This window comes from Dasypus novemcinctus, chromosome 18 (assembly GCF_030445035.2).
Source record: "Dasypus novemcinctus isolate mDasNov1 chromosome 18, mDasNov1.1.hap2, whole genome shotgun sequence".
NCBI classification, from domain to species: Eukaryota; Metazoa; Chordata; class Mammalia; order Cingulata; family Dasypodidae; genus Dasypus; species Dasypus novemcinctus.
In genome coordinates, this window is record NC_080690.1 from 3,535,926 (window position 1) to 3,561,456 (window position 25,531).

Genomic DNA, 25,531 nt, shown 5'->3' on the forward strand with positions numbered 1-25,531 from the left:
TCAGGGGCGAGCCCTCACCCTGGGGAGCACAGGAGGCGGCTTCCCGGAGGAGGCGGCTTCCCGGAGGCGGCGGCCTCTCCGGGCTGGAAGAGCTAGGGTGGGTTTGAGTCGGCGGTGGGCTCCAAGAGGGCGGGAGCGCGTCCCTTTCTGAAGCCCCCAGCGTCTGGAAGGACACCTGTCCGAGGAGGTGCTCAACAAACGTTTTGCTAAACGAACAAGGACCAACAGCCTCCCAGGACCGGTCCCGCCACGCGGTCCCCGGAGCCGCAAGCGCATGCGCGCTCCCGGCCAGTCCCCGCCGGTCGTTCGTAGGACACCGCCCCCACCTGCCGGCTAGTGCGCAGGCGCGGAGAGGGCGCCGGCGGATGACGTCACTGCGCGCCCAGACTCCGCCCCGAATACGTCACTCCGCAGGGCCGGCGTCGCCATGGAGCAGAGGGCGGGTGAGGCGCGCGGCGGCGGGGCGCGCGAGGGGCTCGTCCGGGCTGGCCAGGGGCGCGAGGGGCCGCCCGGCGCGGCCGAGGACGGGGCCCAGGGTGGGAGTCGGGCCTGAGCGAGCGGCGGCCTCGGGCCCGTGAGCGCTTGGGACCGGGCAGCGGAGGCGGAACAGCCGCCTGCCGGCCACGGGGTGCCGGGGGCCCTGCGCCGGTCGGCACGGCCGCGCGCACCCGCCCCCCTCTTCAGCAGGGGAAACTGAGGCCCACAGCTGGTGGCAGGGGCAGGATGCGAGACCAGGCTTTCACCTAACAAAGCCCAAGTGTTCTCCAGGCGCCGTTGTAGGTGCTGGGGACCCAGAGCCGCTGCCTTTCGGGAGCGCGCTCTGGTGAGGAGCAACCCTGACGGCTGAAGGCGGGATTGCCAGGCAAAGATAATCCGTGTTAATGCCCGTGGCATGCCGGCGTCTGCCAAATCCAGGCAGGGCAGCTGTGGACAAATCCACTCCTGCCCTCCCTACCTGTGCAGCCTGTTGAGTAGAAGGTAAACAGCACAGACGACAGATGATGACAGGACCTTTGAGGAGGCCTGCCTTGTGCTAGCTAGGTCCTGCTGAAGACAGACGGATGCGTGAGACCCAGGCTGACCCGACAGGGCTCCAGCCTGTTGGGACAAAGTCAACGGGCAATTACAGAACAGGGTGCAGTCATTTCACACCTTAATACATGTCGCCTTTTATTATTCTAATCATTTTCCACGTTTGTGTAAGTTTCCAAGGGCGAGAACCTGCCTTTTTTTTCTCCCATTCCCCTTCCCCTCCCCCATTACCCAGCTTTATAAATGAGTCACTTCAGCGTTTGTGATTAATGGACTCTCCAGAGCAGAGGCCACAAGTTCCACGCTCGCGTCCCGCACGGCGCCGGGGATGTTGCAGGTCCACAGGGTTGTTAGTGAAGGGGAACATGGACTGAGCTGAGGATAGCTGTGCCAAGAGAATGGAGAATGAGCAGCAAAACCAGTGACGTGCTCTGGGTCCCCAAAGGAGGGGCGCTTCCTGCGGCAGGCGGCATTGGAGCTGGACCTGCAAGAACAGGAGAGGCTGACCAGGGAGGTGGAGGAGGCGCAGGACCTGAAGGGGAGCGGGAGCAGGCACTTGGGGCCAGGGAACAAAAGTGGTTGTGTCTAGAATTGGGCGTGAGGGATACTAGGAGAGGAGGCTGCACTGGTGGGCAGGAGCTTTGCATGCGCAGGGCCATTTAACGTAGCCTGTGACAGATCCGCAGGGGGTGGGGCCGCATGCAGGGGAGCAGGTGGCTCATTCTTAGCCAACCACCTGGAGGTGAAGCTGGAGTGGGGCTTTGAAGAATAAGTAAAAGTTTGTTGGGAAGGACTGGGAGAGGCGCAGACATTTCAGCTGAGATGGACATCTACAGAGAGTCCCCCCCCCCCCATCAAGAAAGAGCAGACCAGATCAAGAAACCACCTGGGTATCTGGGTGTGGTCTCAGGTGGGGCCCCACCCAGGCTGACAGCTATGTAATCTCAGCCTCCATCTTTAGAGATAGCTGTTCACTCAGCACACCTGAATCAGCATTTTCAGAAAGTTTTGAGTAATTTGGATGCACCTCGAGGGTCAAGAAGCAACAGAGGTGTCTGGAGTGGGCACAGGGAGAAACTGGGCCCCACCTGAGGTGTAGCAAGGTGAACTTCAGCTGTGGCATTCATGTCCTAGAGCTCTAAAAGTAGATATAAGGGTGGGGGGAGCACACTGATAGCAAAGGAGCAGAAGCCACCATGTGCGCAGCAGCGGGGGACTGCTTCTGTGGGCACAGGCAGAGTAGTACGCATCTGTAAAAAAGGGCGAGGGTGCCTTTATTTACCGACAGGAGCCAACCTCTGCGATATTTTGTGAAATAAGCTTAAAAAATGCAGAGCAGTGTGTGTAGTGGACTGCTGTTTATGGAGAAAAATAAAGAAGGGTGGAGAACAAAAGTATTTTCTTGTACGAGGCCCAAAATACCTGGGAAAGAATTCACAGGAAACAGGCATTCGCTGCCTCCGGGCAAAGAGAACTGATGATCGCTGGCAGACAGTGGTGAGAGAAGCTTTTCATTGTATTTCCGTTCGTACTTTTAAAAAAATACGTTTTTTAAAAACTTAAGTTTTTAGAGGGTCATTTATTCACCTCATTCAAAACTACAGACTTTGAAATGATTATGGTGAGGAACCCAGCCCCATCCCAGCACAGCCCTCAGCCACCCACCCCAGCACAGAGGTGGCAGCTGCGCTCTTTGGCTATGGGGCTGCTTCCCCAGGTGATCTGAGCTGTCTCCCTTATTTAAGAGAGAGCGCAGGAACTGAGGGTTAAGTCAGCCCCTCCTTACTGCCGCGGTAGTGACGGGCCCAGCACGTGCCCTGTGTCCGAGACCTCTGGGGGACATTCGTCATTATGAATGCGCTCCAGGTTCTCTGAACCAGAAGAGGTCTGCCCTCAGCACCCATCCCAGAGACGTGTGCTCCTAAGCCGTGTGTGTGTGCACACGCGCGTGCGTGTCAAAACTGTGGGACAGGATAGGTTGACTAGCACTCCTCTTCTTGGGGAGTTACATTTGGGCACTGAATCCACTTGGAGGTTGGTAGTGATTGCACGCTATCAAATAAGATCACCAGCTATGAAACCCTTTGCTCAGCAACTCACTGGCTTTTAATAAGTTAGGAAAACAAACTGGGTAGTAGATACAGTGATTTGCAACAACCTACAGGTACCAGGATACCCTTTAGGACCAACAGAAACAAAAATTAAGTAAATCAATTTAAAATGCATTCATATGAATATGGTGGTTTTATTTTTTTGTTTTTCTACTTTCCTGGGAACTGATTTTTCTATTTCTCTTCCCTTCAAGAGGGGTACACAGTTTTTGCAAATTATATTAGTTCTGTGCAAATCAGATTATTAAAGTATTTGTTGCTTAAAAATGCATCTCCCAAGTTGAATTTGGAGTAAAAGATTCACACACTAATAAAGTGAATTGTCATTGGTAAACCAATATATTAGCTACCTTACAATCACAAAATAAGGCAAGCTTACCTCGTTTACAGCAAGAGTGAACTAATCAGAGCTCTGGCAAGATGGAAGAGACTGTTAAAATACAGTTCCTTACCTCCCAACAGAACTTGTGTGCCCAAGCGACAATAAGTTCTTGGTTATATGCATCTAACGTATTTTTAATCTCATCCATTGTCCCTTTCATTCTTTCATTCCCATAAGCTCTGTTACTTTTTTTTTTTGGCAGTCTTTCAAACTGTTCTTTATGTTCATCCAGTGTTCTTTTTTTTTTTCAAGATTTATTTTTTTATTTATTTCTTTCCCCTTACCATCCCCCCCCCCAGTTGTCTGCTCTCTGTGTCCATTTGCTGTGTGTTTTGTGTCTGCTTGTATTCTTGTTAGTGGCACCCGGAATCTGTGTCTCTCTTTGTTGCGTCATCTTGTTGTGTCAGCTCTCCGTGTGTGTGGCGCCATTCTTGGGCAGGCTGAACTTTTTTCACACTGGGCAGCTCTCCTTACGGGGCGCACTCCTTGTGCATGGGACTCCCCTACGTGGGGGACACCCCTGCGTGGCACGGCACTCCTTGCGCGCATCAGCACTGCGCATGGGCCAGCTCCACATGGGTCAGGAGGCCCTGGGTTTGAACCCTGGACCTCCCATGTGGTAGGCGGACGCTCTATCAGTTTGAGCCGAATCCACTTCCCCATCCAGTGTCATCTTAATATCCTTTATCTCTTTAGTTTTAAATCTTGATTTAGGGTATTTATGTGTTTATCATTGATTAGTTGTCTTAAATCCTGTGTCTCATCAGGAGTTTTGGTTTGTTCCTTTGGCTGGGCCATGTATTCCTGGTTCTTAGTATGGCTTATAATTTTGCTGATGTCTAAGCATCTGAGTATATTGGTGAATTTACTCTGACCGTCAGTTTCTCTCCATTTGTTTTGCTTGTCATTGTTGTTGTTTTTTAGGAGGCACCGGGAACCAAACCTCCCATGGGGAAGGCAGTTGCTCAACCACTTGAGCCACATCCACCCCCTGTCCTGACTTTATTTTTTAAGATTTATCTTATTTATTAATTTCTCCCCACCCCCTTTGTTGTTTGTACTTGCTGTGTCTGTTCATCTTCCTTGTTTCTTTAGGAGGCAGCTGGAGCTGAATCCAGGGCCTCTGATGTGGGAGGGAGGTGCCTAATCACTTGAGCCATGTCTGCTCCCAACTTTGTTGTGTCTCTCATCATGTGTTTTCCTCACCATGTTTCTGTTGCGTCACTTTGTTGTGTCAGCTCGCCGTCTTCTTTAGGAGGCACCAGGAACCCCCACTCCCTGCTATGTTGTATGTCTCATTATGTTTTTTCTTATTGCATCATTGTGTCAGCTCACTGCGCCTGCCCAGCATGCCAGGTTGCTGTCTTCTTCAGGAGGCATCAGGATCCGAACTAGGGACCTCCCATGTGGCAGGTGGGGAGCCAGTCACTGAGCCACATCCTCTTCCCTGCCTTGGCTTTTTGATAGGCACATCGGGAGCCCTCGTTCTGCTCCGGCTTGGTCATTCACTCCAGTGCAACTAGCTGAGGGCGGAACCGTGGAACAGGCGTGCTGAGGGGCCCGGGGCTGCGTGCAGCGGAGAGTTCCTCCCGGCTTCCTTCCTATGCTACACTCTGTTCCCGTAGGTGTCTCGAAGCAGGACATCCGGGAGAAAATCTGGGACTACCTGGAGTCACAGAATCTGGCTGACTTTCCCCGGCCGGTTCATCACAGGATTCCGAACTTCAAGGTACGAAAGCCTGCCTGGAGTGTCTCCAAGGAAAACAAGATGTCCCTAAAGGAATAGCAGTAGTAAGACAGCGACCCCCTGCCTCACGGCGGCGGCGCCTCTGGTGAGCAGCGAGCAGTGGTGTGGCCTCGGAGCCTTCTGGCCGTGGTGGTTTTTGTCTTGAGAGACATCCTCATCGTGTTAGGTAGCCGTCACCTTCACCCTCGTGGCGCGCAGGCCTGGCCCCTCTGCAGGGGGAGGTGGTGCTAAGGCTCCTGTTCACGACTCATAGGAAGTAAAGGGTGATTCATCCTGGCTAGAAGCTGTTGTTGGGATGCCCGTTCACGGCGCTGGCCTCCCCCGGAGCCCCACGGGGGAAGGAGCTGGTCGAGCTGCTATGGAAAGGGCTCGACCCTGACAGCCCTGGGCCTCAGTTTCCCAGCAGTTCACAATCGGAGGCCATCAGGGACACTAATGATAGTATTAATAGAGAAAAGTGTGCTTGACAGAGGCGGCGTAGCAGCTCCTGCTCTTCAGCACGCGTTTATTCCAAGGGAAAAAAGCAGTGCTCCGCAGAAGTGCGCTGATGGCCCTGCCGGCTCGCTTCTGGCCTGGGGGCTTCTGCCCACAGCTGGCTTCCCTGACGCGAGCTCAGGCCCTCTCTGGCCCTCCCTGAGCCAGCTTGGAGACAAGCATACACATCCTGCCCCTTTGGAAACCTGCTTTTAGGGCTCTCTTCCTACATGGTTTTGTTTTAGAGCTTGTTACCTCAGGGAGAGAAATGTACATGAATTACAGGGTAAAAGATGAAGGGTGTGTGGGGTCATTTTAAACACCTTTGAAGAATGGGCTGGTTGGGAGGGGGCGGCGTTCCGCGTTAGCGCTAAGGCGTTCTCTCTTGATTGACGTAGCAGTCACATGGGCGTGCTCATTTTGTACAAGTTCCTCAAACTGTGCACTCAGGGTTTGTATACTTTGGGGAAATGTATGTTTTATTTCAGTAAAAAATAAGTTGGACTAGACTTCTTTCAAATCTCAGTCTGGCCTAACTGCTTTCTTAGGTGTTTAGCAAGCGTCTCAAGTTCTTATCTCCAGAGTTGGTAGCGGCTGGCCTAATATCCGACTGTCCTCTCAGTAACGTGCAATTGCATTTAAAAACAGGGTGCTTCTCGGGCGGCTGAGCGTTTCCCACGTTTGCAGGAATTCAAAATGGCCAGGACCGTTAAAGTCAATCCTGATGCTCCCCAGAAAAATGCTCGCTTCTTCGTCCTTTAAGTAAGTGCACTTCTGTCTGTCTGCCTGACCAGGGGTCTTATCTGGCTTGCCAAAACATCCGGGAGCTAGACGCCTTTGCCAGAACGCAGGAACTTAAAGTGGACCCTGACAAGCCACTGGAAGGTGCCCGGCTACTGGCCCTGCAGGTAATCCCACAGCCCCGAGCCCGGCGGTTGGCGGCCCACCTGGACATGCCCTCCAGGAGGCCGATGCCGCGCGCCTAGAAAGAGCATGCCTCCAACCCCAGCACAGAGCGTGCCCTTGGAGTTGTCTTTTCCAAGAACAGTCCCGAAGTCTTTCAGTCGCTCAGCATTCACTCCATCAAGAAGTCCCGAGTGTCCCTAAATTCAGAGACAAAGAATGGGTAGAACAATGACTTTGAGGCATTCTCAGTTCCGATGTGCCTCATTAGAAGAGAAAGACTACTGTATGTTTATTTGGTTTTGTTAACATTTATAATTTTAAATTCTTTGAAACTTGATGACCCTTGAATGATAAATATGATAAGTGTGCCCCGCAAATATAGAGTAAATTAGAGCAGTGTTTCTTATCTTAAATATAAGGGGCCCCTTCCAAGAATAAAAAGGAATTCTCTCTGGATTATTTTAAATGACTATAATTTGATTTACTCTATAAAACATAAAACTAGGTAGAAACTTTTTATAAAACCAAAATAAACTTACATATTAAGTACAAGCAAAGCTGTAAAAGCAATAAAATTCAGATAACTGAATGTAATGTAATGGATCAAGCTGCTGCTTGTGTGCATTTGTCACTGCATGTCACAGTGCGGCCCTCAGCATTCAGCACACCTCCTGCTGCCACACGCTGTGCGACGACAGGGTCCTAACACCACGTTGTCCAGGCAGACTGCTGAGCAGCCTAGGTCTGTGCAGGCACCCTTCACTCTTGAAGGCAAAGTGAGTAACAGGAAGTGTTTCACGGGAGTGAGTGAGAGGAAACCTGGTGCCCTGCTCAGAGGTGTTCGGGGCTCCCCGCGGGCCCCTCGGCTGACTTCCGTTCACCCCCAAGAGGGCCAGTCTCCCTGGCGGGCGGGCAGGCTCCCTGTGCAGGCTCCTCTAATGATCCAGAAGGAGCGGCAGCAGCGAGGCAATGAAGGCCAGGCTGGGCGCGGTTGTCAGCCCTTTTCCTGTAGTGTCTCATTTAATTCTACCAACAACCCTGTAGGAATCATTCCCGTATTTATTCTCATATTACAGTAACTCGGCCAAGTCCACAGTCAGTCAGTGATGGAGCAGCTCTGCATGTGCGAAGTTCAAGCACCTCAGTCCACCCCCTCAAATGTTAGCCAAGGCCCCTGCGAGAGTGCGACCACGTGGGGTGACGGGGCATCAGGGCTCCTGGCTGTCACTACGTGCACACGCGGATTCAGGGAAATGAACAGCGCGGCCCCTGAGACTCTCCTGTCTAGCTTGCGCTGCGCAGGGCATGGCATGAAAGGATGCCCGTGGTCCTCCCCCTCGAGCTCTTTAGCACTTATGAGCTCCTCGGGGGTCCTGCCAGCTTTCGGGGGCCTGAGGCTCTCCTGGGAAGCAGGTGAAGACGCAGCTTCTGTGTGATGGTGGTGCCTGGGCAGAGGCCACGCCCAGAGCCCCCGGCGCCTGTGTGCCTGCTGAGGACTTGCCGGTGCTTGGGGCGCCGCCGCAGGTGGAGTGCTCCCTGGCAGTGTGTGCTGTGGTGAGCGCTCCTCGGCCGTGTTCACTAGTGAGTACTCGATTGAGGCTGACATTTACAGAGCAGCAAACTAGGCAGCAAGGCTTGATGGAGTAACGGTTCTAATGTAGTTTTTTTGGTAGACCATCTTCAGAGAAAACATTGTTACTCTGTGGTGCTTACTGCTGAGAACAGAAGAGGCACTGGAAAGTTCTGGCTGGGGTTTTTGTGAGAACTGATTCCAGTTGGGATTGGCGAGAACCGATTCCAGTTGGGATTGGCGTTGGCATTTTTCACCTGTAATGATGCTGAAGGGCAGTAGAGTGGGGTTAGTGAGTTTAATAAATGCCCTGCCTCTCCAGAGCACGTAGTGGGGCAGCAACCTAAGGGCTCAAAGTAAATAGACCCCGCCACACATTATTTAATTGGTTTTGCAAACAAATAATTTCCATGGCACACACCAAAAAATGCAGATACAGTAACTTTCTTCCCTTCCTGAAATGTTGAAAGCACACACATACACGAGAAAGTCCCTATGTTTCATTTTGTAATTTATCAATCCTCTTTCCTTTAAAAGAGCAAAAAAACGTTGTTAGTTCCAACACCGCGACTGAGAACGGGCCTGTTTAATAAGATCGTCCCACCCCCCGGAGCAACTAAAGACGTCTTGAGAAAATGTGCCACCTCTCAGGTAAGCTCACGAAGGCAACATCACCCTTTAGAAGAGAGCCGCCCTGAGCCCTCTGATGGGTTAGAGTGGGGAAAGCAGTACCGTGGGTTTGACGTTTATTGTTCGCTAAGCCAAGGGAACAGGGTGTTAAGATACTTAGCAACTGTCAGATAAGGAGCCAAGTAGAAACAATATGAATCAGTGTATTCCATTTGGATAACTCATTTTCTATTTTGCGCCAAGTTGGCAAATTATAAATTCCCTGTTAAAAAAAGGAAAAACAACTTATCTGGTACTCTGACGCCCTCTAGTGTTAGCCTGTGGTGTTCAGTCTTGTATCTTGTTTTTCCTCTTCCCTCCAAGCCTCTTCAAATGCTGCCAGAGCAGCTGGGGAGAGGAGGCGGAATTTCCAAAATATGTTCAGTTGCACATTACCTCACTGGGTCTAAGGTAGTAATTTTTGACAATTATATATAAGGTTTTCTTGATTATTTCACAATTAAAACTGAAGTGTGTAACAGTTACATTAGGGTACATCATAAGGGAATTTGACTTGTTTTACAGATAAAGAAATGGAATTTGGTGACTTTTTTACAGAGTCCTAGAGTACAAATCTACTAGGAACAAAAACCATATGGCAATTCAAGTGATTGCTGTTTTGTAGGGATTTGCCACTTAGGACATATATAAAAATGAATTCTTTATTGATGCCCTATTTCATTCCAAAAATAGAGTTTGATTTGGTTTACAAAAACACACACAATAAAGAAATAAGTGTAGATACAGGAGCAAAGGGAAAATAAATGAAATAGTGAGAGAAGCCCTGACTATGGTCAGTAAGCAGCAGACACCTGACCCTCCGCAGGTGGTGGAACGGGCCACAGACTCGGGCTGCGGGTCCTCGAGCCGGGAGGCAGTGGGGTCCTGAAGAGAGCTGGCATCCCGGACGATGAGAGTAGGCCTTTTCCTGGTTGAGGTCCAAGTCACAGAGCCCTGGGGCTTGGCTCCCCACGTCACCCCCGGCGGGGACGGCGTGTCTGTGTGAGCCCCACAGCTTCCCCCCTTCCCCCTGATGAGGCAGGACAGGCGAGCCTCCGTGTGGGTGGGTGGTGGAGCCCAGGGCGCCCGGCCGAGCTCTGCTGCGAGAGCCTGCACTGGCCCGTCCTCAGACCCACTCCTCGGGGTGTGGCCAGAGCCGAGACCAAAATGCCAGGGGGCAGAGAGTGTATTTGGGCAGTCGTCAATGAATGCACTCACAGCTGAACTTTTTTTTTTTTAAGATTTATTTCTTTATTTCAGCCCCCTTCCGTCCGTTGTCTGCTCTCTGTGTCCATTAGCTGTGTGTTATTCTGTGTCTGCTTGTATACTCATTAGGTGGCTCCGGGTACTGAACCTGGGACCTTCCGGAGTGGGGGAGAGGTGATCATTCTCTTGCACAGCCTCAGCTCCCTGGTCTGCTGCATCTCTTATTGTCTCTCCTCTGTGTCTCTTTTTGTTGTGTCATCTTGCCTCATCAGCTCTCTGCGTGGGCCAGCGCTCCTGCATGGGGCAGCACTCCTTGTGTGGGGCAGCACTCCGCATGGACCAGGTCAGCACATGGGCCAGCTTGCCTTCACCAGGAGACCCTAGGTATTGAACCCTGGTAGATGGGAGCCCAAGTGCTTGAACCACATCCGCTTCCCACAGCTAAACTTTAAAAATGATTGTATGTCAAGGTGTGGGCTTTTTTCTAACGTAACAGACAGGATCGAAATCAGAAGTCCAGGGTCATGAACCGCGAGGAGATGCTCGTTTTTGTTCCCACAGAAGTTCTGTGGGGAAAATGGCAAAGTGGAGCCAGAGTCCCTTGGCCACCTCTACATGCAGATTTAAATTTTAGTACAATAATGTTTAGATCACCAAGGCTTCACAGCTGAACTCCTGCCACCTTGCATAATGCTGACTGTGTGAGGTCAGATGTCGCCGTGCTTCTCAGCAGATACATCTCCTGGGCTGTCCGTGTCCCCTGCCACCTCAATACCAGGCCTCCTGTGCCTGTCACCACTGTTTGCGTGTCACCACTGTTTTTGATTGGGAGCTTTCTGGGAGCCATCCCCTGGCCTAGATGGAAAGGTCTGTCAACCACATCCTAAACCCTCCTGCCCATTCACAGATCTCTGTGGGATCCAGCAGGGGCAGGTCCTGGCTGCCCACTGTCTGGCCAGACCAGGCAAGTGAGGGGCTGAGTGGTGGGTGCTGGAGACAGAACTAGAAACAAGGAGCAATCCACTAGATGGCTGCTTGCAAGGGTGGGCCCTGCAGAGGGGCTGGGAATGGAGTGGTGTGCATGAGGTGCTTGCCTTGGCGGCCACTCCTGGCTGCAGAAAGCACGCGCCCGGACGGGGCTCGCTGTGGCCTGAAGACCGGCTCGACTGGGAGGCCCACGTTAATCGCCCGTGCTGGTCCCACTAAGGACCTTTGTCCTGTCGCTCATTTGCTGGACAAGAGTACCTAGATCTAGTGATCTCCTAGTGCCGATACTTTTCTGTATAAGAACTGAAAGCTCTTTTTCCTAGATCTACTCATAAACCTTGTCACCTGAGACTCCTGAACAGGTCAGCCTCCCTATTCTTAAAATGTAGGCCTCCATTAATTAGGTGAATAAATGGGTGTACTCTTGGTACGTTTTATTTGGCTAAGTTTTATATGTATATAATTTTTTTTCCTCTTCGGAGCTTCCAGGGATTGAACCCAGGACCTCGTACTCGTACACAGGAAGCAGGTGCTCAACCACTGAGCTACACCTGCTCCCCTAAGTAAGATTTTTAAAGTGGGTATGCTATATATAGAAACATAATGGTTTCCAGTATTTTGTATTGAATAAATATGTCTATGCAACGTTTATTGGCCTTTTTTTTGGCACTAAATGTAAAATGATCTCATTTGAATCCAATAACAGTCCACTGAGGCCAGTGGTGGTGTCCTGTTTGGCAGATAAAGACCCTGAGGCACAAAGTTCAAAACATGCTGAGGTCACACGGCTAATAGTGGATTTGAACCAGTTCCATTGGACTCCAGAGCAGTGTTCTAACCATTATGCTCTTCTGCCTCATGAGAAAGAATGCTTTGTTAAACAGTATGAAATTAATGTCCTACTATTTTGATCTCTCAATTCTTCCTGGCCACTTTCCTGGGAAAGAAATTATAGGAAACGTTCCCTAAAATGATTCCTGACACTCATGTTTTTTCCCGAAAAGCCACTTCCTTGACGTTACGCCTTTATCGTAGGATAGTGCGTTTATTTGTTTTGTGTGGGAGATGGACTCAAACCCTGAGTGCTCCTCGATCATTGACTACAAGTGAGAAAGGAGTTGCAGTTTGAAGTTTAAAACCCACGCTTCTGCTTCTTCTTCTAGGGTGTGCGGGACTACAGTGAGCCAATAGGCTTGGATTCCCACGTCCACGTGGACTTGGTTGTTGTGGGATCCGTGGCTGTATCTGAGAAAGGTAAGATCAAAGGACAGGAGCCCTCCACTCCGCCCCTAGTGCCGCCGCGCTCTGTGTCTTTGGAAAGCCGGTGGGGAGGTCCACTCACTGCCCGTACCCCAGGGCTGCCAAGACCCCTGCCTTTAGCGTCATTTGGAGGAATCACCTCAGCACCTCCTCCCGGCAGCTCTGGGCACCTGGGCAGTGTTTTCACTGGGCTTTGCCGGGAAAAGAAAAGTGGGGTAACTCTCTGCAGGTGGTGAAAGACTTCTCTCTGTCCTTAAGCGCGCGGCAGCTGGAGCTGGGTTTATTTGCAGGATGCCGGTAAATAGTTGGCTTTGGAGGAACTCCAGTCAACGGGAAAACATTCGGCTCTAAGCCTTGTTTGTGTTCAGGGGCAGCAGCCTCCTGCACACCACGGCGTGGCCCTGGCACTTCCTGCCAGCCCCAGTGCTTGGCGAGAGGCGGGGTCGCTGCCCCGCCCTGAGGTGACCGTGGGCCCTGCCCCTCTGCTCCGTGCTGCCAGGTCCCCCCGGGGGCTCTTTCAACACAGACCCTTATGCTGCAACTGGACGAGGGGGGCCCCCGGGAGGCACAGGGAGATGTGGGCTGCCCACTTCTAAGAGAAGAAGGGAGACTGTCCCCAGGCCCCCCCTTGAAAAGTGGGCCAGCCAACGCCACGTCTGCTTCCATGGAGAGAACTTGTCCGTGACGTGCTGGCAGGAGAGGCTCTCGGCCTTTTTTTCCAAACCCTGAGCATCACGTTTTAAGTATTGGCCTTAAATAGCTTCACTTTAAAGTCACCCCCTCTTCTCAGCCCCTGCTCTGAGCTAACGGGTGAGGTGGTGTCGTTTGTATCGCGTCCCGCGGGGTCCCAGGCAAGGGACGAGGTCACTGTTACTAGGCTGGCGGGCATCAGCACATGGCACGCCTGCTGCGTGTGGGCCTGGGGGTGGACTCCACAGGCGCGCTCGGTGCCGTGGACAGCACTTGGGCCAGGCCTCAGCGGGGACCAGACTCGGTGCTGGTCCCACCTGCTGGGCTTTTCAGGGCAGCTGGGGTGGGGGCTCTCCGGGCGGCAGGGCTGCGTCCCCACAGCACTGGCACTTGTAATGGGGCCAGGCTTGAGGGGGCTTGACGTCAGGCCATGGGACTGGGGCCATGGGAGACTTGTAAAGGTTTCCTTTATTAAAAAAACCATCAGGACTTTTCCTTTTTCAGTTCAGCGATATGAAAAGAAGAAAACAATTGTCTTACAAATCTCATCACTTGGGGAACCCCCACTGATGTTCGAAAAATAGTAGTAAAGATAACTGTACATGTAGTTAGAAAGTTCCCATGGCACAGGAAGCTGCACCCATGCCTTTTCTCTCTTCCTTTCCCCAAAGGCCCACTGGTAACCCTCCCTGCGTCTGCATGTAGGCGTGCCGGCCGTGTGTGATAGAGAGCTTGCAGACATTCACGCGCAGCTGTCCCTGCGGGGCTCTGTCCTCGGCCTGAGCGCAGCTCCCTGGGTTTGAGGCTTTCCCGCCCTGGACCACATCACGTGCACTTCCTGGTCACGTGGCCTGGGTGTGCTTTTGAGACCACCTGTTGCCAGCCAGAATGGCTCTTGATGGATGGCCCACTGGAAAATCTGCCACCTGACAGCCACCAGCTCATGTGGCTTGCCTGCATTAGCCACCTTTTCATTTTTACTATTCTGTTCAGGAGCAGTGGAGCCTCGTTTGCCTTTTTTTTTTTTAAGGAAGTACCAGGGATTGAACCCAGGACCTTGTACCTGGGAAGCAGGTGCCCAACCACTGAGCTACATCCACTCCCCAATGAGAGCTGGTTTTTTCGTTTGTTTGTTTTTTAGGGGGTACCAGGGATTGAACCTGGAACCTCATACATGGTTGCAGGTGCTCAGCCACTTGAGCTACATCCAGTCCCCTCATTTGCCTTTTAGCTAGCATTTAATTATGAGTGAAATTGAGCGTTTTTCATCTGTCCACTCTTTATCTGCTTATCTGTTTCTAAGAACCATTCATATCCTTTGCTCTTTTTCTGTCAACTTCTTTTTCTTGTTTGTGTGGCTGCATGACCGCATCGTGAGCAGATCTGACTCTTACAGCCCCGTGGGCAGGGGTGCTGCCCTCTGGGTGACGATGCCGAGATGTCACATAGAAGCCAAACCTCCCAAACTGTCTCGGGCTTCCTAACGAGGATACAAGGGTTCGTTTGGGGACGAGGAGGCACTTGTGTGGTCACTGCTGTGCCACGTTCCTGTCTGGTGGGTCGTTGATTGACTCGAGAGGCCTTTGGCCGCTTAGCTGCGATCTCAGCTCGTCCTTTAGCTTCTGGGGCCCTTCTGTCATGCTATCTTTTACATATTTGAAAAAGAGCACCAGTACTGTTCAAACTCTCCCTCCTTTGGTAACTGTGGGGTTGAATTGGGTATTTAGTGCTTTTTAGAAGACTAGGCGCTCTCATCTGAAATCATGAATTCCTGATTTCAGAGTTTTGATTTTCCCACTGAGGTAGGTAGGTTAAAAATAGTTTGCTTTTTCTAGAAACTTGTTCTTAGTGTTCTTAAAAGCTGCTCTTTCGTTACTTTTCAGAGTGGATCTTGCTCACATAAGCCCACAGGCGTCTGCGCTCAGTGCTCTGCCCTGGGTTTTATTTTCTTTCTCTTTTGTTTGTGTGTCTCACACCCTGGGTTTTATTTTCGTTCTCCTTCATTTTGTTTTGTTCTGTTTCACGCCCTGCGTTTTAATCACGACCCCCTCAGCCCCCGCAGTGGGCTGCCAGGCTGTCGGCTCCGTCTCTTCTTCTGCTGTGACTTGCCTGAAGGGTGCCAGCCGCGCCACGCTGACGCTCTGCCTCACCTCTTAGGCTGGCGGATTGGGAAGGGGGAAGGCTATGCCGATCTGGAGTATGCCATGATGGTGTCGATGGGCGCGGTCTGCGAGGGGACGCCGGTGGTCACCATCGTCCACGACTGCCAGGTGCTGCTGTCCCTGGGCCACACTCCTCTGGGAGAAAGCAGGAGGTGGGGGAGGGTGAGCGAGGCGGGGAGAGAAACCGTGGGGGGGAGGGGGACCCTGCCTCTGCCTTCATGCTGGGCGTGGGCCATGAGGGTGTGGACGTGCCCGTGCTGGATCTGTGTGGTGGTGGGCAGCCGAGCCCACCCACCGTGGGCCGGGCGCTTCTCACGGGCACCTCCCGCGAGGGCTGCAGGGCCACAGCGGGATCGGCCCTCCCCGTCAGCGCCTTCTCCCCCTCCTGTTGAGCAGGTGGTGGACTTTCCAGAAGCGCTCCTTGGGGACCATGACCTCACAGTCGACTACATCCTCACCCCCACGAGAGTCATCGCCACAGGGTGCAAGCGCCCAAAACCAAAGGGAATCATGTGGTCCCAGGTAGGTCCTTGCCGTGACCTCTGCCCCGGGCTGGGTCTGCCCCTAGACCTGGCGTGGCTGTGCTTTAGAATCACCTGGGCCCCTGGGGTAAATTCACTACAGAACCAGAACTTCTGGGGGCAGAGTTGAGGTTGCGCTGGAAAGAAGACCCAGGCTTGAGCGCTGCTGCCATCTGCAGAGAGTGGCAGAGCTGACCTGCCTGGCTCGGGGGCTTAGGCCGTTGCTCGCTTTTGGGGGCAGTTTCCTTCTCCACCAGGTATAGTGTGGCCTGCCCGGCCCTGTCTCGCTAGATTTCCCTTCTAGAAACCCAGGTTTTTTGCCATATATCTCGAGCTCCAAGCAAAACTAAGCTGCATAGAACGCAGTGCCCCAAGCTTTAAGAAGTTCTATGCTTTTTTAATTTTTCCCTCCAAGATAGGTAATGGCATGCAATGCCAAGTAGTCTGTAGTAGAAATTAGACCCTCAGAAACCGGCACAGGTTGTAATTCTGTTTCTGCTTGCAGTCACAATTACTGACAAGACAAGTTGTGCTTAGTTTGGAATGATGCTCCAGGTCAGAAATGCATTTTTGTCCATATTTCCCAATCTTTAAGCCTGAATCAAGCAGAGTTTGAAAGGGGTCTTCCTTTGGTCATGGGAAATAAACAGCACTCCCCTCAAAGTGTGGGCATGGAAGTGCAGCTCCCTGCTGTCCCTGTGGCCCCGTGGCCTCCAAGCTGCAGCCCCTGTCAGCTGTGGCCAGAACCCCACTCCTGGGTCAGCCCTAACAAAGGCAGAGGGGGAGGCACCTGTGCCCTGGAGGTGGATACACAGGGCCCTCCGCGGGCTCCGGGAACACCAGCCACTCGGCTACATGAGGGACCGTGGCAGCTGTACTTGCTTGCTGAAATGCTGGCTTTCCCAGCCAGCCTTCCTCCAGGAAAATGATAATTATTTATGAGGCTGTCAGAAATCTCAAACTCCTAAAAAGCCTTTTCCCATTGTGGGGCCCTATGTCCTCAGTTGTACCATCAACTGGTTTTCTCTGTGCACTGATGATAAGGAAGCAGCAACGATCACCAGCTCCCTGAGGTTTCTTTTTGGGCCTCGCTATCTGTGCAGCCAAAGAGAATTTTTGTTTGCTGCTTGGGGAAAAAAATCCCTGCATTCCAGTAAAGATACAGGTTAGGGCTGGGGGACCGTGCATTGCTGGGGTATACAATTGTTCAAATTGTTTTGGGCACACTTTGGTATAACTTTCCACGATCTTCTAGCCTTAGACTCATCATCACATGAATTAGAACCCAAGGACTTTCCTCTTGTCTCTTTTGTTGGAATAGCTGCACTATCATTTTCTTCTAAACACTGTAGATCTTAAACACAAAGGATGTGAAATAAGTACAAAATGCCCTGCATTTTCTTTACTCGTTCGTAATAAGCAAAGATTTGTAGCATTTGATTCTCTGGCCTTTGTCCCGACTTTTCAAGACAGCCAAGTCATGCCCAAGCCCACAGACCAGTCCAGCCCAGCCCCTGGCCGTGCGGTAGCAGGTGCTCTGAGCATGTCTCCCTGACCGCCTTCAAAGCCCCCAGCCTTACCCTCAGCCTGTGCCTTAGGCCTGAGAAGCAAGAGACCCCGTGGCCTGGTGGCTGAGCAGGTGCTTGGACCGCAGTCTCACCCCGTGCTGCCGCCCGACTGCGGGCACACCCTCCCCATGCCCCAGCCTGCTCCCCCGTCAGCGGGGGAACATGGCAGTGCTCCCCTTGGACAGCACCGGCGGAGTGCCAAGCCCAGTGCTGGGCGAGCGTCGCCACCAGCGTCGTCGCCGCGTGGCCGAGGCAGCGTGTGCAGCCTGCCCACACCGTCACCCTGGCCTTCCTCCCCTTTGCTGTCGGCGAGGCCTCCACTGGCCCTTCCAGGGTTGACTGAGCCCCGTGTCATTAGAGGATGTGCCTGGGGCCAGGCTGCTGGCCGCGGGCGAGGGGAGGGCCACCCTTGGTGGTTACTTTCTGGTGAGCTAGAGGGGGCACATTGAGGGCAAGAGACTTATCTTAAGACCCCCCTAGATTCCACCCACAGGCACTCTCTAGACGAGGAAATTCCTAGAGACAGCAGGTAGACTGAGGCACAGGGCTGGGGGCATCACTGCTTCCTGGGCAGGCCTCCTGTTTGGGGTGCAGTGAAATCTCCTCCCCACCCGGACAGCGCGAAGAGCAGCAGGGCTGCCACAAGCAAGCCTGGGCCTCCCGACGTCCTTGAGGCAGCGCCTCTCCTCAAAGAGGCTGGCTCTGCCAGGGTCGTCTTCGCGTGTAGACCCACGGGAACAAGCCGTGTTGTCGTTTTCAGAGCTGGGCCTCTTCAGAGGCTGCTTCTCAGATGTTTCCTTCTGAAGAAGGGACTTGGTAGAAGGATCTCTTCTGTCAGCAGGACTTCTGGGACAATTAGATACTTTAGGAAATATTATTCTCTGGAAATAACATATAGCTGAATGTGAGCTGACACCATTCTACAAACAGACTGGTAACTGAAGAGAACTGGTGGATACTTTTATTTTAAAAAGATGGTTATATTTAACCTAATAATTCACCCTCTAGGAATCTGTCCTAGGGAAATATTTATAAATTCAGGTAATGATGTATGTGTATTCATATTTAATGCAGTGCCTTTAAAATGGGGCTAAAATAGGGGATGCTGATTCTACAATATAAGTGCACACAGCCTTTTTAAAGAATATCTAATGACATGAGGAAAAATGGTATAATAGTAAGTGGAAGAAACAAAGTATAAAATTATGTATTTCCCATAAATTGTTCATTCTGCACATATTTTTTCTATGCATAGAAAAAAATTTGGAAGGAAATATATCAGAATTTTAACTATAGTTGTTTCTGAGAGATGGGGTTTTAGATTTCTTCTTGGCTTTTCCTCCCCAGATTTCCCACAGCAAGCCTGTAGTGCTTTCATAGCAGTACTCAGTGGAGAAATACTAACTTTTCCAAACATTTTCCAGGACAGACTTTCTGCTTGGGTACTTTTAAATACAGTCACACAGAATTAAGGTATTTTGTCTCTGTTCCCAGAGAGCTCTCTGGTGGCAAAAATGAGAATTTAAGAACCCAAACAGTTACATAAGCACCAGTCCAAGTTCATGGGTGCCTAGGGGACCCCTAAGGTGCTTGTGAAAAGTTTATGCGTGCACACGTGCAGTGAATGCCAGCTCTGTGCACTTCTGTCCTGGGCAGCGGGAGGGGCCCTTGTGCTGGGTGCCGTCTGTTACTGCCCCCTGCGGCCCCCGCCTCCCCACCGAGGAGCCATAATATCCAGCAGAAGCTGGCCCTTCTTAGCGTGGGTTCTCAGGTGAAATTAAAATGTTGTTTACTACAGGGCTGCTCGTGACTTCCACAGCAGCCCCCAAGCAGCACCATACGTTCTGGGGCGCAGTCGGAGGGGGTGGAGGTGTGCAGTCACGCCCCCTGTGGTCACTGCACCTGCCTCCTTTTCATGCCCATGTCAGGAGCCTGATTACAATGGGGTCAGCCCACGGCCCACCTTCGATCAGCTGTGTGCAAGAAGGCACGAATGGCCTTTGTGGAAAAGAATGCATCCCCTTGACTTTCTACTCCAAGCCTGCTTCTTCATTGGTCATTTGGAAGCATTTCATCTGAAAGCATTTCAGCAATGAATGATAATCTTTCGGCACATGCCTAAAGATTGAGTACACATTTTGTGGCGGTTGTATTTAACATTAGAAATGCTTTTGGTGTTAAAATAATCTTTTTTGTTAAAAGATCTTTGCCAGCATCTGCTCAAATACAGCATAGTAGTTTTAAATGAAAGGGATCTTAAAAACCATCTCTTCCCGTCTCCTCATTTTCTTGTCCAATAAAGTGAGACTCAGATGGTAAAGCAGCCTATCCACAGATGTAACGCCAGTTTGTAATTCAGTTGAGATTACTAGCTAAGACACCTCTTTTTGGTTGGCAGACAGATGTCTTGAGAGTCAGATTTTTTACCTGTATTTGACTTAGTATATATTTCTAGGGGTAAGATTTTTAAATTTGATCTTTAAAGAGAAAATATCTTAAATGACTGGCATCTGTATCCTTTAGTGGAGAGTGATTATAGCATATAAAAGAAAATCAAATTTGCTTTATGTTCTTTTTGAAAAAGAATGATAGTTACAGAAGGACAAAAAATTTATTTCATGTTTGATCAATAAGCAAATCTCTCATTTCACATGGAAAATTGATAAAACATCACAAATATTTCTAACTGCCAGCCGGGAAAAGCAGAGTAAGACAGGTGTGGACTCGTCAGGAATGTGGAAGTCCCGATGTCCCAAAGTCCCAACAGGCTGGCAGAGGTGGTTCTTCAAGGACAAAAATGGCAAACGCTGGGAAAATGCCAAAAGCCACTTCTTAGGAAGACTTTTTTCCATTTGGAACTTGAGGAGAGTGGACGCGTGAGCTGCTGTGAAGCTCTGTCCTTCCTTACCAAAGAATACATGCTCTTGAAATGAGCCATTTTACTTAAAGGAAAGTTTTTTCATTTAGGTCCCGATGTGTGGTTAAACAGATTTTAACATCCTTCAGCTGATTATCATTTGCACAGGTGCCAGCTCAGGTGGAGTCGTTCCCTGCTGGGTGAGCACGGAGGTTGTATTTTTGCTTTACATATCAAGTTGTAGGTGGATGTCTGCTGCACAGGCTCAGTACAAACACTTGCCCCAGGAATGGGCTTCCTGAGAAGACTTCCTTCTGCCTTGGGGCGTCTTGTAGCCTCACCGGACAGAACCCTTTGGGAGCTGCAGTCATTCAAGGGGCGGTGAACCAGGCCCAGGCGGCTCCAGGGACGTGGGGTCTGGGCTGCAGCGTTTGCTGGGAGGGTGTGGCCACCTCCCACTGCCCCGTGGAGCTCCTGGTCCCCGGCTCCCCGCTTGGTCTCCGACCACACAACTACCTAGTTCTGCAAATGCAGAGTCTTGTGCTGATTGTCATTACAGTTTTCAGTTTGATCATCCTTTCTAAGTAGAAACTTAAGAGGTCTTGGAAAGTCTATTGATGATCACCTTAAATCCATTTCTAAATATTCTGAAAGAAAACAATATCCAAACTCTAGCAAAGGTAGAATGGGGTGTAGAAAGGAATTGGATTGGTTGGGCTCAGGTCCTCTTCGGGGTTCCGTGGGGCCCATGCTGCTAGGAACCTGGTCCCGCCATGGTGAGTCAGTTCAAGAGAGCTGCCAAGGACCCAGCGGAGGGAAAGTTCCTTTTGGGAACAAAAGAGAAGCCACATCGTTTGAATAGCTGCAGGCGCAGACCGGCTTTTCATCTGTTTTCTTCTTTGCATCTCAGCAATGGGAGCCAATAGAAGGAACAGGATTTTCTGGGCTCAGTGTTTCTGGGAGCTTTGCTGTCTCGAAGCCCAGAGGGGGTGAGAGCTGCCTGCAGACGTGCGCCCCTGCCGGGGGAGCAGTGCCAGTGGAGGGGCTTCCAGCCCAGGGAAGGTCCAGGGGGCGAGGGTGGGCTCTAGTTGGGGCGGAGGGAACCACGTGTGGGTTAGTGGGTGAGAGCCTGGAGGCTGGCGAGAAGGGCTTGCCCCTTGCCCGGAGTTCACGTTCCTGTACGTCTCCCTCTAGCTGGCTGGTTCTCAGCCTGGGCCCGTGGCTCTCGTAGTTTGCACGTTCGTGGTGGACGCTGGCCGCATGGTCCCTGAGAAGTTGAACACAAAATTGTGGCTGAGTTGTTCTTGGGCAGGAACGCCAGCTGCGCTCAGGAGCCCCGACACCTGCCCGGGGCAAGCACTGTTACCCCAGTTGTATGTTCTGAATATAATTAGAGCTTTGAGACTAATTTCTGTAGAAGAAAATGCGCTTGTCCGCCTCTGATGGAGCATGGCCTGAGCGCAGCCCCCGGCGGGGCCACTGCTTGCCTCTCAATGACTGCTCATGCACAAGCCACAGGCTTGGCGGCCAAACAAAAACAAAAAGCCTCTCTGGAGAATGAGAGTGGCAGAAAGGACTAACTCTGTGCCCCCTCTGTGCCAAGGGACTCCTCAGATGGCTTTAGACCGACAGTGCCCGGGTCACAGTTGAGGGTCATTGGCCATTTGGATGGCCACCCCTGCAGGCCTGTCCTGTGAGAATGGAGCTGTGCGACCCCCCGCAATCAAGCTGCCCTTGGCAGCTGCTGCCTGGTCCGGTCCAGTTGGGGCTGAGAGCCTCTCCTGAAGGCAGGGCCGGCGACTCCCCCGCCACCCCGGACAGCACGTGCTCGGGAACAATGGTCGACCAGTCAGTTCACTCGGGATAAAGTTTCATGCAACTGAGACTGGAAATTTTGTGCAGTAGTTGTTATTTTGTAGTTTGAGGGCCCATTGCTGGAAAGTGCTTCCAGAGGGGCCTTCTCTTTCGATTCGCCTCGTTTCTGCGTTCAGCTGCGCCGGGAGGGCGAGGCCCCCGGGAAAACATCCCCTGGGTGGAGCGAAGGACAGGAGGGGAGGAGGGGCTTCTCCACCAAAAGGCACGGGGCGGGGCTGCAGAGGAGGAAGTGCCGGAGGGGTCAGGTCGGGGAGGTGCTCTTTGCATCCCTGAACCCTAATCCTGGCGGCCTTCGGGGTGGTCTTGGGCAGGGGTCTCCGCAGGGCCTGGCTCCCCGGGGTTCCACGACCGTGGAGGAGCCCGCCCCGGTTGCCGGCCGCCAGCAGCTCCTCCGGAGCACCCAGCCCGGCTCCCTCCTGCTGCGGGCTCGAGGGGGTTGAGGGCTGTGGGACGACCCTCACGGCCGTCCCTGTGTGGCAGGGAGAGACTCCTCCTGCGAGGTGGCCCTGCTCTCCCCCTGTGCCCGCCGGCCGGCCTGAGAACAGCTGCCACCGCTTTGCCTTTTCAGATCAGCTGTGCCATGATGTCAAGAATCCCGGTGCTGAGGAGCCTTCACCACCGCGAGCAGCAGGCCGGGAAGGATGTCGCCCTCCAGGACAAGCCCGGGCGCCTTCCAGAAGCGGCCCGCAGGCCCGCGGCTCCCGGGGCCGCCCTCCCTGAGCCCGTGGGCTGCCTCCCCCAGGACGCCCGCGGGGGCGAGCTGAAGCGTGGCCTCGGGGCGCAGCGCCCCCACGGCTCAGCTGGCAGGCCCCGCAGCGCCGGGCCGTCCTCGCCCCCCGGGGCCTGGCTGCGGCCCGGGCCGTCTCCTGCCTGTGGGGCCTGGCAGCCAGGGAGCAAGTGACCCGGGGGGCGGAGACGGCAGCCGGGCCCCGGCACTGCCCACGGCCGCCCACGGCGCACACCTGCCCCCAGGGGCTGCTGCGGGCACCTGCCAGTCGTGCTGCTTCCTAGAAGGGCACAAGCCTTGTCTCCTGATGAGCGGGGACGGCAATGAATAACATGTATTTCATAACACCAGGAGGCTGAACACCCTGATTTACTCAGGTAGCGTTTGTCTTGGCCCTTGAAAGATTCTCAGGGGGCAGAGAGCGCCTTGGAGGGACTCAGGAGCTGGGTGAGCATGAGTCAGGGTGACCTGCTGGGGGGGGGGCAGGTCCCCTGGGGCTCAGCCTGGGTGGGGCCCTGCAGGCACCCAACCCGCAGGGCGCTCTGGCCGGGATCCCTGGCCTGGCGTTGGCGGGGAGCAGGGTGGGGTTTGTGCTCAAGACGCCAGAGCCCCAACAGCCCAGCTCCAGGGAAACGCCCCCCATTAGTCACAGCCCCTCCGTCACCCTGAAGAGCGGGTCAGGCACGGCCGCTCCCCGCAGTGGTCCCCAGCCTCCCACTTCCCCGCGGCGTGAGCGTCTGGTCAGCAGCTGCCCTGGGGCCCCCCTGCAGGCTTTGTCTTGCCTTGCGGGGAGACGCTGGTCTTGAAAGCCAAGTGCGGTCCCCTCCCCAGCCCACACCATGTGCCAGCAAGCCATCCCGCGCCCGCCGCAGCCTGCGCTCCGTGCCCCGCTCCGGCACGCTGCGTTTTGGCTGAACTGTGCTCTCTAAACAGAAGCGCCTTTGCACTTGATCCTGGGCAGAAAGTCAAAACAAGCATTTAAGTGGAGACTCTACTTTCTTCCAATGTATGTGGGTTGGAAATGATCATTTTTCAGCCAGAGGGTCTTGCTAAGTGTATTTTAAGCACATTATTACGCCTCAAGGGGGCAAGCCCTGCACGCGCTGTAAAGAACATGTTCTTAGGACTCGCGCTCCACAGCAGCCTCTCCTCCCGGGTATGCAGGGGGCACTGGGGAGGCCTTGGAGAGCAACTGCCTGTGGGTGGCGGCTTTGCTCATTCCATACAGGCTTCTCCAAGTTGTCACGATTGAAACGAGGCGGGTAGAAATGTCTGGAGACGTGCTGGGCTCGCTCCTTCCCCTGCCCCGGGGCTGGCTGGTTTCGTTTTGCCGTTGGGGCTTCGGCTGGGAGGCCAGGCCTCCCACCACCCTCCCATCTAGCCGCCCGCCCCAGCTTCTCGGCCTGCTTGCTTTATTCAGCACGTCCTGTGTTTACAATGTTCTCGTTGTTGACTCTTTATTTGCCACCATTCGACTAGCGGCTCCAAGAAAACTGGCGCACACCTGTCTCACTTGCCAGAAGAGAACTGGCACAGCGAGCGACTCAGTGAGAATGTGTTGAGTGGGTGGGTTTGCTGGAGCCCAGAGAGGCACTGGGGGCTGAGGACGTCGCTTGGACGCCCGTGTCCTGCTGTGCCCCAAGCCAGCCCGGGCCTTGTGCTGTTGAGGTCCTCAAGTCAATAAACAGTCACTCTTGGTTAAGCCAGACTTGCTTGGGTTTTCTGTCACAGCCAAAATAATCCAGATAAATTGTGTAATCTGTAACTTACCACTTTTATATTTGTTGAAAATTGTTATAAGTACTACTGAAGACCGAGGCCCCAGACCTCAGGGCCCCGAGTGTGTCACTTCATAGCCTCTGGCACCTCTGGCCTCCCACCTGCCTCTGGAGGCCTGGGAGGAGAGGAAGCGCACGGAGCTGACTTCAGCTACGCAGTTTCCAAAAAACGACGAGTGGTTCTTTGAGCACAAGCATGTGGCATGGGAGCCAGTACCCGGGCTTCACCGTGGTGCCTGCTTACTGTCCTGTGCCGTGGGCAGGCCCCATGGCCTGTTGGGGTTTCAGCTTTGTCTTTAAACAAAAGACTGAACTTGTTGATTTTGACAGTCTGTACCCATTCTGATATTCTGTGTTTCTTTTGAGGTCTACAGGTCACCATCTCTTAGGTTTATTTTTTCAGTTGATAAAAGTAAGCATAACCACCCTGGAAACTTTAGAATATCAAAAATGTAAAGAAGGAGTGTCACCTGTAACCCCCTGCTGCAGCCTTGCCATGACCTTATCTAGTTCCAGTCTGCTTTCTGTGCCGCTTTTCAGACAGCTGGGGTGACCCGCGTGGGCCTCGGCATCCGACGGGTCTGGCTTTGAGCATTAGTTCTGCCGCTGAGCAGGTTGATGCGGCAGTTATTGATCAGCTCCCGTGAGCCCAGGGATGCACGGGGGTGGCAAAGGAGAAATAGCGCCCGCATGGTGAGGCAGTGCCCCGCTCAAGTGAGTCATGCAGCAAGATGATGACGCATCAGAAGAGAGACAAGGGGAGAGTCAAGGTGAAGCGCAGTGGCACCCGGGTCCTGAAGGTATTAGTTCCCTCTTGAGCAGTCAAAATCCTAACTCAATAAGGAACTCAGTAAGGTGAAGAATAAATGCTCGCGAAGAGCCAAGGACCAAGAAAAGAGCCCCGCCCTTCTGGACGTCAAAACGTTCTCTGGAGCTTCGTCCTCAGCGCAGCGTGGTGGCCGGCTCGGCAGGCCAAGAGCAGACTGGACAGCAGGAGCAGCTGTGACTC

General features: G+C 52.8%; 1 protein-coding gene across 2 annotated transcripts; it reads left to right on the forward strand.

Moving 5' to 3' along the window:
- The first annotated feature begins 387 nt into the window (after positions 1-387).
- On the forward strand, positions 388-24,446 carry MTHFSD (methenyltetrahydrofolate synthetase domain containing). Of its 2 annotated transcripts, none has more exons than XM_004471093.4 (8): positions 388-443; positions 5,151-5,254; positions 6,541-6,654; positions 8,760-8,873; positions 12,248-12,338; positions 15,192-15,304; positions 15,593-15,718; positions 22,586-24,446. In XM_004471093.4, exons 1-8 carry the CDS (start codon positions 428-430, stop codon positions 22,916-22,918), a joined length of 1,011 nt encoding a protein of 336 aa, XP_004471150.4. In that variant the 5' UTR covers positions 388-427; the 3' UTR covers positions 22,919-24,446. The 2 variants fall into 2 exon arrangements, with proteins under 2 accessions (XP_004471150.4, XP_071065140.1); XM_071209039.1 differs by having other exon boundaries at positions 15,192-15,348; positions 22,586-22,748.
- The last annotated feature ends 1,085 nt before the right edge of the window (positions 24,447-25,531 follow it).

What these genes read in the sequence shown, in the direction of transcription:
- MTHFSD (XM_004471093.4), top strand. An exon ending in GAAAATGTGCCACCTCTCAG is followed by an intron (nt 8,874 to 12,247) that starts GTAAGCTCACGA and finishes TTCTTCTTCTAG; the next exon opens with GGTGTGCGGGACTACAGTGA. An exon ending in CCATCGTCCACGACTGCCAG is followed by an intron (nt 15,305 to 15,592) that starts GTGCTGCTGTCC and finishes CCTGTTGAGCAG; the next exon opens with GTGGTGGACTTTCCAGAAGC.